Source organism: Chaetura pelagica, unplaced genomic scaffold, assembly GCF_000747805.2.
Source record: "Chaetura pelagica isolate M959 unplaced genomic scaffold, ChaPel_1.0 scaffold420, whole genome shotgun sequence".
NCBI lineage: Eukaryota > Metazoa > Chordata > Aves > Apodiformes > Apodidae > Chaetura > Chaetura pelagica.
Genome location: NW_009951919.1, coordinates 1,478,312 through 1,490,473, shown reverse-complemented (window position 1 = coordinate 1,490,473; position 12,162 = coordinate 1,478,312). Strand labels below are relative to the sequence as shown.

The 12,162-nt window shown below is 42.0% G+C and overlaps 1 protein-coding gene across 1 annotated transcript in view; it reads left to right on the top strand.

Annotated features, from left to right (window-relative positions):
• The window catches only part of SPOCK1 (sparc/osteonectin, cwcv and kazal-like domains proteoglycan (testican) 1), a 275,614-nt gene extending 264,171 nt beyond the window's left edge, over nucleotides 1-11,443 (top strand). Inside the window, exons 10-11 of the mRNA XM_009995313.1 lie at nucleotides 10,074-10,211; nucleotides 11,166-11,443. Coding sequence (XP_009993615.1) covers nucleotides 10,074-10,211; nucleotides 11,166-11,356 — 329 coding nt within the window. The 3' untranslated portion in view covers nucleotides 11,357-11,443. The remainder of the gene's footprint in view (nucleotides 1-10,073; nucleotides 10,212-11,165) is intronic.
• Nucleotides 11,444-12,162: the final 719 nt, after the last annotated feature.

The following is a 12,162-nucleotide window of genomic DNA, read 5'->3' as shown; positions in this document are numbered from 1 at the left end:
GTTATCTCTTTTTAGCTTAGTTTGATTCCTGACAGCTTTTTTATGGAAGGCTGCCTCGATGATCCCAAACACTTGATTTCAACAATGTTCATTTTTAGACTGTTGACTTAGTTTGGCACGTTTTCTTATCTTCTTCTGTATCAGGAGGTGGAAAAAAAACCCAAAAAGCTTTATGAGTTAAGATTCCTAAATAGTCTTTGGATGCCACAAAAACTTGAACTTGTTTTTCTTTTTAAGTTTGCAACATTGTTCAGGAGTTAATCAGCATGAGCCAAATTCTGCAGCTCCAATTCACTCTGGTAGCACTGAAAGGACACAGAGTTTGGGGAGCAGGATTTGGCTTCCTCGAACTTCAACCTCAAACATCTATAAATATGAAAGACATCTTGCACACAATTCAATGTGAAGTTCACATACCCAAGCTGAAAAAAAAAATAATAAATTGTGTGAATCCCGGCAAACAGGACACATGCTGCTCTGGAAATAAGCTCTGATGTACACGTTGCCCTTTCTTTATTGCTCTGCATGTGTTGCCCTCCTCACCAGGCTGATCACTTCATTAAATAGAACTGGTTTGGTTATGCCTGCAGAGTCTTAAAAGGCATTCATATCCTCCAAGTAACCCATTTTGGGTATTCCCCTGGGGCAGTGAGAGGAACAGATGGTGGGATGCAATGACTAAGATGCCTCAGACACATCAGCTGTCCAGAGAAGGTGTTCCAGCAGAGATTTCTCTATGGTACATTAAATTTTCAAGATGTTACTGTGAGTGTAAATAAGCTTTTTGAGTGTATTAAGTTCACCCCCAGGTGAAGGAAAAAGTAGACCTTTTTTTTTCTTTTTTTTTTAAACTCCCTTGGAAAAGAAAGAATGAGGACAAGTCATTGTATTTGAATTCTCCAACTTTAATTCAATGAGCTATCTGCCAGATCCTAGCAAACCACCACTGGAACTTTCTCTTCTGCAGGCTTTGTACAATTGAAATCTTCTCAATAAATAATATAAGCAACTTGGGGACATGCTCTGACATAAGGAAAAAATAAAATTAATTAGGCAGTAAGATGAGATTCAAAGTTCTCCTGAGCCTGTTGGGAATTCATAACATCCCCATATTATCTCTAGATAGTCTCTTTGGTTGGAGTGGGAGGTTTTTCTTTTACTAGAGATCTATGCAATTTAAAGGATTTTTTCTGGTGAACATTTCTTCTCCTTCTTCCTTTATTTTAAGTGATGGGGGAAATTAGGTTAATTATTCCCCTGTTAATATAATTGTAGTGTACTTTAATAAAATAAAACTGGCTTATACAAATCAACCCTTGAAGGGAGGAAATAGTTTTATGTGCCAGAAGGTGTGTTTATTTTTAATTAGGATTTTCACTTATAGACTCTTTTTAATTTAATTCCATTTTAATTCAAAGGAGGTGGAGCATTTTAGGTATTAACGGGATATGAGACTTTCACATGTAGGTCAGCAGTTTGATTTTCTTCCAGATCTACAGTGAATGAAAGTTGCTAGAAGGCTGAGCAGCTCTCAGGTGGAATGAGAAATGTGATGGGCTCAATCCAGGTCTTTGTGAGCATGTTCCAATGAGATCAACCACCACCACAAGGGACAGCAGTTGGCATCCTCTGCTGAGGAGCCAAAGGCAGGAGGGACACAGAGCCTGCACTGTTCCTGTGCTTCCCACCATAGGCCTTGCAGGGCTGAGCTGGTGCACAGAAAGATGCAGAAAAGTTCTTCCTGAGGTTCATGTTATGCTGGGCTGCAAGCACAGAATTCATTACAGAATTACACTATGTGGCATATTTCATCCAACATATTGCCCCACATTTATAAGCTAGTATATCGAAAGACTCCAGAAGGGAGTTAATTGATAATTAAAGGAGTTAATTAAGCATCCCTTGGCCTCACCAGGTTGATGGGAGTGCGGTGACTTCCCAGTGAAGGTAGGAGAGCTCTGAGAACTGTGTTCCATCAGCTGCCCTGGTTACACCCTGAGTCAGAGCCTGCATTGCATGCTCAGGGCACTCTCTGCTTTCATTCCAGTTGCTGGGTGCCAGAGCACCCAGGATTGCTGGCTTTGGACTGCAGATGCAGTGTTGCAAAAGGTGATTTACAGGTAATAGCTTTTACTAGGAGACCCTATGAAGTGGAGGTAGGTATTGGTAGTCACCTTCAGCCACATACTGAGGGGCAGTTAAAGAATTACCCTTTCATGCCTAATAACCATCTAGCTAAACTGCACCAACCACTGTAATAGTTAAAGACTTCCAGAACACACTGTCTAATAATTCAGCTCTGGGTAATAACTAAACCTATTCTCGATCTCTGGTCACAAGAGTGAAAGCTCCTTTATTCATTAGAAATCACTATTAAAAACTCTTCAACAAATGCAAATAACTGTCTTTGTAACTGACCTTTCATGATCATATCTTGCACCTAAGCCCTGATGACAGGTCACAGAGCAGCTTCCTAAGCACATCAGTCACTATCTTGTGATCTGCTCAGACAGATGGGAGCTGAGGGCAGCTGCTGCTGTAGCACTGAACTCATGTTGTACACACAGATAAGAGTTGCCAGCAGGGAGAAAAATGAGTCAGAAATGATCTGCAAGTTCATGCCAGGATCTTCTCCTCCCTGCCTTGATCCTTGCTGGTCAGCAGGTGTTTTTGGAGACCCACAGGGCTGAGCAACACATACCATGCACAGCTGGGTTACAGCAGACCCTATAGGTGTACAACAAACCTGATAGTTATTCATCTCAGCAGCAGCATCATGATGGGGAGTAAAGACCATCACCAGAGAGGGCATCTGTGCAGGAAAAGAACAGCCAAGGGAGAATCCCTGTGTTTTTCCCCTAGAAACTGGTAAACTGGAATAGCTGAACCATGTACCAAGTCAGGGCTGTGTAAAGGCAAGGGTTGTTAAATCCTTTCACTCAACAAGAGATTGCAAAGTGACCAAATCCTGCTTGCCTTGTTCAGATGAATAAAATAATTGAAGTCAATAGTCCTAATTGCTCCAGCAAGGCAAGCAGGCTTCCTCCCTACATCTGTTCACATGGCCTATTTCTTTTTCACTGTGCTCAGGCTTGATTAGATAACATTAGAGGAGATAACGACACAAAAACGTGATGAAATGTTCAGCACAATCTCTCTCTTCACTGCCTGAGCTCTGAAGAAATGGTGCTACCTTCTTCCCTTCTTAGAGACACATGTATTATGAATGACATAAACCTTCCCATTAGTTAACTCTTCAGATTGTTCCTCCATGTCACTGACAATCTTCAGCTGCAGCTGCCCACAGAAAACACAGCTTCCAGCACAACACACTGCCCTCCTTTGGATTAGTAGTTAAAAGAGCAGGTAGGCTGCAGAGCTCAGACAAACTGTCAGTGTGATTCCAGCAACATCTTAGATTTCACTGTAACAAAGCAGCATTCTGAAACGGGACTTGACACTTACAGCAAATAAGGCTGAGCTTGACCTCTCTCAATGAAAGACACAGCAAAACGAAAAGCCCGGCAGGATTCTTGGTGTGGTTCAGAGCAGACTAAGCAGTGCACAGGCAGGTTCCTGTCCCAGTTCCTTGGGAGAAGGCCAACCCACTTGGACTGTGGACAGAAAAAAAGAGGGGGGAAAAAAAAAAAAAGAGAGAATTTTTTTAGTAGAAATAACTTTGAATTACAGCAATCAGCTGTGAATCTCAGCTCTCCCCACCCCACAGCTCCTAAGGAGTGTGACTAGTGCTCTAATCTGTAGCCATGCTTGGCTTTTAAGCTTTACACAATCAGTTACAGAATCACAGAATAATCAGAGATGGAAGGGACCCCCAGAGATCATCTAGTCCAACCCCCCTGCTACAGCAGGATTCCCTAAAGCACAAGTTCAGTCTTAGAATTTTGTTTTGCTTTGGCCAAGTGAGGTTGATGTTCAAAGCCCAGGCCAAAAAAAATTTAGAAAGGCTTCAGCGTAGCAGTGGTTGCTGTGCAGTGAGTGTACTGAGGTTCAGTTGGGGATATTTGCCTGTCTTCCTACAGGATTTGACACCAGCATCCTGCCAATCTGTAAGGATTCCTTAGGCTGGATGTTCAACAAACTTGACATGAACTATGACCTGCTGCTGGATCCCTCTGAGATCAGTGCCATTTATCTGGATAAGTATGAGCCCTGTGTCAAGCCTCTCTTCAACTCTTGTGACTCCTTCAAAGATGGAAAACTTTCCAACAACGAGTGGTGCTACTGCTTCCAGAAGCCAGGTGGTGAGTTGTGCAATTTGCAGTGCAGAAAGAAGTTGCTTGGGTCTCCCTGTGTTCCAGGTTGGTTTGATCTACTTATAGAGGTGGTTTGGTAATTGGCAGTCAGCTTGTGTGAAAAAGCTTATTTTCTCTGGCACTGGTGTGAAAGGGCACCATGTTACAATGTTTAATGTCACAAATGAACTGTATTAATATCCTTTGATCATTAAAACAAACAAAGAAGTGAAAGTGCCAGTGCACGTAGTCTAAAAATAAGCTCTAGTGCTGATAGGAAGCTCAAGATCTTACCCTTTCATTAATGCAGAAATGAATCAATTAGCAAATCATAAATAAAGAGTTGGCATTATGTCAGTTTGCTGAGAAGAGAAATGGTTTAACAGTGAAAATGGCCTCCAAATCCTATTCTCAACCACAGTGTGCTGCTTTTTTTTATTTTTAATTAGTGGAGTTAATGACATAAATTTGTTTTACAGTACAGTACCAGCATATGGGCTTCTTTGGTTCCCAGGTGCACAGTAGTCGACATTTCCTGCCAGCATTGAAGCCAGTCAGTACAGAGCCTGGCCTGTACCATCTGGAAACTGATTCTCATACATTGTATTTTAGGTCTTCCTTGCCAGAACGAAATGAATAGAATTCAAAAGCTAAGTAGAGGGAAGAGCCTGTTGGGTAAGTTCAATTACTTGTTATCCATTTGCTCAACTAACGAAAGCTTCTGTGATTATTGTAACTTTATATACAGTCATAGTTTTTCAATTAGAGACTAATGTTTTGAGTCAGGACTGTGCACCCATGGAGTGTAGGCCTGACAGTGTGAAAATGAACTAATAATGAGATAACAACACCCAGAACAGGTGTCAGCATGGCAACAGGTTCAGAACTCATTTACAGCTCTCTAGAAATGTAAAGCCTTGTCTGCACAGAGCTTAATGCTGCCTTCATCACCTCGTAGGGTAGAAGGAGGGATTGCTTGGCACTCAAGGTTTTGAATAGTGACTGAAGGTACCACAGTGCATAGCCAGTGGGTTCATGCCTTCTTCCAGTTGTGCTGCAATGCATGTTTTCCTTCAGGTCCAATTTCATCTAATCACCCTTGAACATGTTGGAGTATATTCTGTGTATATGAGAAGAGGAATTCCTACCACCTCACTTCAGGCAGCCCTGCAGGAGGCTCCATGCTGTAAGCTGTGGTAATGCCTGCCCCTCTCTTCACGGGCTCTTAGGAGAGTCTGAATTGATTCATAACTTAGACTGCTTTGATGGATATCTAAAATTGGGTGAAATAAATCCCCATATGGCATTTCCCCATTTAATTGCCAAAAACTCAGGTGGTTGAACCAAGTAAATTTAAGGTACCTTATTCCATACCCTAAAACCCACAGTGCTGTGTAGCCTGGTGTTTATGTTGTGGTGTCTTATTGAAACTTCTGCCCTAGCACATTCGTGTACATGAAGACAAACCACAAGGGCCCAGCAGCACAGGCTGAAATCTCTGTTTACAGAGAGCTGCACATTCCACCCTGGCAGTCTGGCTCACCTTCAGCCTGGGCTGTCAGGCCCATCATCAGGAGCCCCTGTCAGGCTCTTACAGCATCATCCTCTGCAGCACAGGGGATGCACATCAGCTCTGCTGAAGTTCTCCTCAGGTGGCAGTCTGCTTCTCAGCTTGCTCTCAGGTTTTAGTCTGATGTTTCTAGCTCCTGCAGAGCTGACCTCTGCCAAGCCCTGCTGTTCTCCAGTGCCACTGCTGTTGGACTCAAGGTCCAGGTTCCTTATGAACAATCACAACCTGGATTCATTGGTTTAAAATAGGACGAAAGTTCCCCAAAGCCACAGAGACTATGGTCTAGTTCCATCATCCTTTCACAGCAAGTTCACATAAAGATTAAGCTGTTTCAGAGTTACAACTCCTGCTGCTTATGGCTGTGAGTGAGGATCAATCACTCAGCTGTGTGTGTGCTCCTTTCAGTAAATATTTTGCATTTGTGTTCAAATGCAGGTTGTGACAGAGGGAACCAAGGTCTTCCCTGTCTTGTGGGTGTCATGATTTTCAAAGCTACCTAAAGGATAAGAAGCCCATATCCTAATAGATAGCTTTGGCTATCCCATATTTATTTTATGCTTTCCTGTTATGGGCTATATGCAGTGAATGCCATCTAGGTTGAAACAAAAGTGGTTTGTTCTCATTTGTGGGGGGAAATGATGGCTCTAGTGCCCATAGTACAACATGCAGGCAGTTGTAGTGCAAGCCACTGGGATCTGACCACAGTAGCAGGAATACAATGACAAAGTAAAAGCAGTAAGAATGGTCCCTTACCACAAATAACTTCTAGTCAATTGTATTTAAAAAATGAAGGATGAAAGTGTTTAAGCTCCACAAATCAGGAAGTGTCAGGCATAGGTTGTTCCACAAGCTAGGAAATTATAATATAGATAGGAACTCTTTGCTTCACCTGCCTGCATAATGGCACCTGTCGGTGAGATTTTAATCTGGTTCATGGCTATTTATACAGTGGAAAACCTTGTCTTTTCTCTTCACTGACTGAAAAATCATGCAAATGAAAACCAAAGCTTACACGTGACAAAAAACACACTTGTAGCACAATAAAGACTGAAGAAAGATATTAATGTTTTCAGAGAGTCTTTAATTATTCTTTCTATTCCTGAAGTACAGACCACAAGATTTGCAGTCTGGACTGTACACACGAAGATTTCTTCGTTTCACCTGTATCCCTTGATAAAAAATGATGACTTTTGATATTTTGTTCTCTCTATATTTTTTGAAACACATGACAGTTGCAACAAAGTACCTCAAAGCCATTACCATTAGATATGTTGAATTTGGAAGCTTTCAAATAGAGTGTAGCATCCCAGGGGACTTTTCCTGCCAGATTTATCTAGAGTACAATTAACTGCAGAGTGTACTTTTAGAGCATACAACTGTGCAGCCTGATAATGCTTCTCCCACATCACTAGGGTAATAAATTTCTGCTCCTGTCATTATTTTCTCCTGCATCAGCCCTGTGAATTCAGCTAACATAATGGCCAAGCCAGGGAGCTGTGTGCTGGCCAGCACTTAATTCTGCCAGGCTTTTACCTGTGTGCTTCAATATCTTTAGCATATAATTATTCTCCCCATGTCCTCTGAGGGAGGGAATTATTATATAGATAAGAAAATGATGGGAAAAAAATAATAATAATTTTTAAAAGTGTAGAGAGAGAGGTCTGGATGCCTCAAGAGGATACAGGTGCAACAGTGCTGTTCAAGTTTGCATGGAATACTTACATACTCAATGGGACACAGAGAGATAGGGGAAGCAGGATTGACTAACCTGAGGCAGTTCAGTGAAGAGTCACTAACATTTTGTAGTGCTTGATAGTAAAGCTGTTGCACCAGCAGTCCTCTCTATACTAGTGGGGAAGCACAGTCTGTGCTAGAACCTCTGGAGAGGGAACATGAGCTCCTTTCTCCTTCCAAACCCTGCAGGTGTTCCCTGATGCCAAACCAAATTCCAGGGTTAAATGTTCCCACTGAGTGGGCTGCCAGGTTGCTGTGCTCCAGAAGAGCAGGGCTGTAAGCCAGAGCTTATTCCTAATGAACACAGGGACTGCTTTGTGTAGGATTCACAGGATTAATCCTCACACTGTACAACACTTGCTCCCAGGGCCTCTTTACCCACACCAGATTATTGCCTGCACCTCACACATGGGAGAGGACACGCTGTGATCTTCCCTCTGATGGTTGGCAAATACCATGACATTAGTATGTGTAGCTAAATGTTTAGAGCTCCAGTGTTACATTCAAATTGGCACAAATTTCCCAAGGAAAAGCACCTTCTACTCTTTGCAGTGACTCTTTGCAGTGAACCCTTTCCCCACACAGTGATGTTGGCAGGGACCTTTGGCCACAAGTTCTTTTTAAATCTATGGCTTTTACAAGCAGCATGGAACATTTGAATACCTTACAAGAAACACAGTGAAACTACACAGAGGGGACTGTTTCAAAAAATGTTGCATTACCCAAGGAAAAGAGAAAGCATGAGACAATGCAACATGCAGATGCTGCTCTGTGCTCACCCTGTGATGCTGCTGAGGCTCCCTCTTGGATTCCTCCCTGGTGCCAGGTGCTCATCTGATGTAGCAGGGGAGCTCTAATGACACGGGTCCAGCTCTGCTGGTTTTACCCCAGCACAAAATTGGCACTGAGCACTTTTTCCAAGGTTGTGTGTAGTCTGATAAACCCCTGGAGTGCTTAACAGAGAGAGAACCTGAGCATGAATCTGAAAAAAAAAACCACCAAAACAAACCTTAATCAATATTGAAATAGAGGATGGAGCATGAAGCTTTAATTTACAAAAACCTGCAAAGACAAATACGTGTATGTGGTTATTGGAACCATTTCTTTATGAACAGTAAAAATGAATCTTTGGTAGCTGTCAGTGTGTTTGCCTTTGTACAGGAATATAATGGTGGTGCCTATAAGCAAACCTGCTGTAAGATTGTGCCTTGAGGTTATTTAAAATCCTCTCACTAATGGATGTGAAGTGGTCTCCAAAACTGATCTGACCTACAAAGATTTCTGCAGATGTTCAAAGGTTTCTCTTCTCATCTTCCAGGCCCTCTTTAGCAGCTCTCAAACAATAGACAAGTTCTGCAGTGGGATGGGTTTGGAAATTCAAGGATTCTCTTCATATAGATGTGTGTGTGCATCAGATTGACTGACTTCCACTTTTGTGGCTTTTATATGGGAAATTTGATGACATTTGGGCAGCACATTCTCATTCTTTTTTTCTGTGACAAATATAATGGAAGTAGCTCCTTTGACACGCGAACTGTCTGAAGAAATGAACACGTGAAACTAGTTAAAAAACTTACTGCCTGACCAATAAATCACTGGTATCTCTGACAAAGGAGGAAAATACTTTCTCAAAAATCATTTGACAAGAAATATGGGGGCAAGGGTGGGTTTCTGCAATGTTTCAAATTGAAGCAATTTGCAAAGAAGGGAAAACGACTGTGTTGACCTCCCGTGGGAATAAAGCTAACTCATCTCGAAGGACAAGAGAGCTTTTCATATTGAAGTATATTTGCTGTATCTGCTGAAAATGGTGGGAACAATAAAACAGGTTTCTCCTGAGAGCTCTCCCGTCTGCAGAAGCCAGAATGAGCCACTCTCTGAGGCTGAACTATATTGGTTTTATTGTGAGAAAAATCTTGGGCTTCAACGCTAAAGACTTGTTGACTGCAAATCCTGTGGTCCCTCTCTGTAAAGCTTAAGCATTACTTCTCCTTTTATACATAGGAACTCTTAGGAAGTCAGAAGTTGTGCTTGAGATGAGTATGAATAGCAAGCAGATGGTAGATACCTTCCAGGGATAATTACAGTGTTGTGGAAAGACTTCTATGATAAACACTGAAGGAGTGCAAATGGGAGGGAAATACAGAATTAACGAAGTTGGGGTCGTAATCCAGTGGGGAAGAAAAGTTTAAAACCAGGAGTTAAATCTGGAAGTGGCTCAGTGGGAATATTAATCACTCAGGGACAGACTGAAGCTCTCTCTAGCACCATATGCCATCACCCTTCATGTCCTGTATATGCACAAACATTTATCCACTGTGCAGTGACCAGCTTGGCTGAAAATAGTTAATCATATATAATTTCTGCTCCCTCTTAGGCACCAGATAATCATATGCATTTTCTTGTCAGTGTTATAAAGATCTTCATGTAACTAAGTGACAAGCTCACAATACTCCCTATACCTGCTGGCTCCCACAGAGGCTTGTGTTACTGATTATACCTTATATTTTATGCAGGTGCTTTCATCCCCCGGTGCAATGAAGAAGGTTATTACAAAGCCACGCAGTGCCATGGCAGCACAGGGCAGTGCTGGTGTGTTGACAAGTATGGGAATGAGATAGCAGGCTCAAGAAAGCAAGGGACAGTGAGTTGTGGTGAGTAATGACATGTTTTCCTCAAACAACAAAGGAATCAACACTGCTGTAGGCCCTGCCATTGCTGTACAATGGAGAACAATAACAAAAGGGACAACAGGGAAACATGACTGCCAGTGTTCAAAGTGCTCCTGGATTTTTTATGTCCAGGCAACAAATCAGGCCCTTTTATATGTATTGGTCCTTTAGACCAATGTGGGGAGATGTGACATTTTTCCTACCAGCCTGGAAAAATGCAGTAATTGATGTTAAACTTAAGGCTCCAGGATTGTTATGAGTGGTTATTAAATATATTTTTCTGTATACTGTGCAATGCCCAGTTACTGGGACTTCATGAATAGTGTCTTTCCAGACAGAGAAAAGCCTAAATGGGTAAAATTTTATAAATTAACAACCAAGTCAAATAAAACTGCTGAAAGAACAATATTATGTAGATATGTGGAAGCACAGATTAGCTGTTTACACCCTGACAAGCAAGATTTCAGCAGTTTTCCTTCCAAGTGTTTCAGTTCTGGTTGGGGGTGCAGTTTTCTTCTTTCAGAAGGGAGAGAAAAGCAGAGACCAAGAAGGTCTGAGAAGCCTCGAACCACATTCCAGATGTTAAGCTCAATAACTGCATTTGCAGATTCTGGTTTATGCACTTGAATAAAGTCAATTTGTGGAATATCTTTAGCCTGGTTTACCAAGTTGTGATGAGTTGAAAGTGTTTACAAATGAGTAATGACTCCCCAGCTGAGTCTCTGGGATGAGAGCAATGCATAGTTTTTAATGCAAGTCAAATTTTCAGAGTAAATTTATGTATATTTATCCTAGTTCAGGATGAAGATTGGCATTTAGAGGTTGCTTTATGGATAGCAGAACCAGTGAATTATAGAAGTAGCATGGCAAGGGTAGTGATGAGCAAGGAATTTGGTGTCATGTGAGAGAATGACTTTTCCTATTTACCTGTTTCAGAAGAAGAGCAAGAAACCTCAGGGGATTTTGGCAGTGGTGGATCTGTCGTATTGTTGGATGATTTGGAAGAGGAACCTGAAGCAGCAAAAAAAGACAAAGAAGGGAAACTGAAGATTCATGTAAGAGCAGCTAACGAAGATGATGAAGATGAAGATGATGATAAGGATGATGAAATTGGTTATATATGGTAGTGCCCATCAGAATGAGAACTCACATTTTGCACAATATTGCAAGTCACATCATATCTCTGCAATTGTATCTGAGAGTACCTGGCACAAATACTCCCTCTCTACTGAGTTTAGTTTTGTATAGTGTATTTAATTTGGAAGAGAACTTTTTTTTTTTTTTCCAGCAAGGACTGTTTGGAATACAGCTTTCATTCTGTTGGTTTGGGGGACTTTTGTTCTATCCACAGGGGAAAGGAGTTTTCTTTCAAAACCATTTCATGTCTTAATCCTCACTTGCACAGCTGATGAAATATGTCTTGTGAAAGAAGAACCACAGAAGGGGCTCAGCAAGCCAATACAAGGCTTAGAAACCCTTCTGGTGTTAGAGAATTTGTGTGCTAAATTGTTACCTGGATCATGTCAGAAACAGCTCTTTTTCTTTCCTAAAGAAGGAAAGCAGGTGCCTCATTTTCTAGTTACATATTTGCTACATTCCAGTAAAGAATAAGTCTCTTTGGATAGTGACTTCTGGCTGCCCAGCAACAGGGGTTTAATCCAGAAAGAAACCCACTGGTGGGTTTTTCTCTTCCTAATGTTCTCTGCGAATGAGTCCAGCAGGCAGAGCTGCAGCAGAGTGTTCCTCACCTCCCTGGCACTGCTCCTGTGGGTAAGGAGCATGGCCCTGATCCTAAGAGATGCTGAGAACCTGCAGCTATCATGGACCAAGCCCCACAGGCAGGGACCAGAGTCCATCTGCCTTTCAAGGTGTTTGAGGAAAGAGCGTTGTGTTCCTCACCTCCCTGGCACTGCTCCTGTGGGTAAGGAGCATG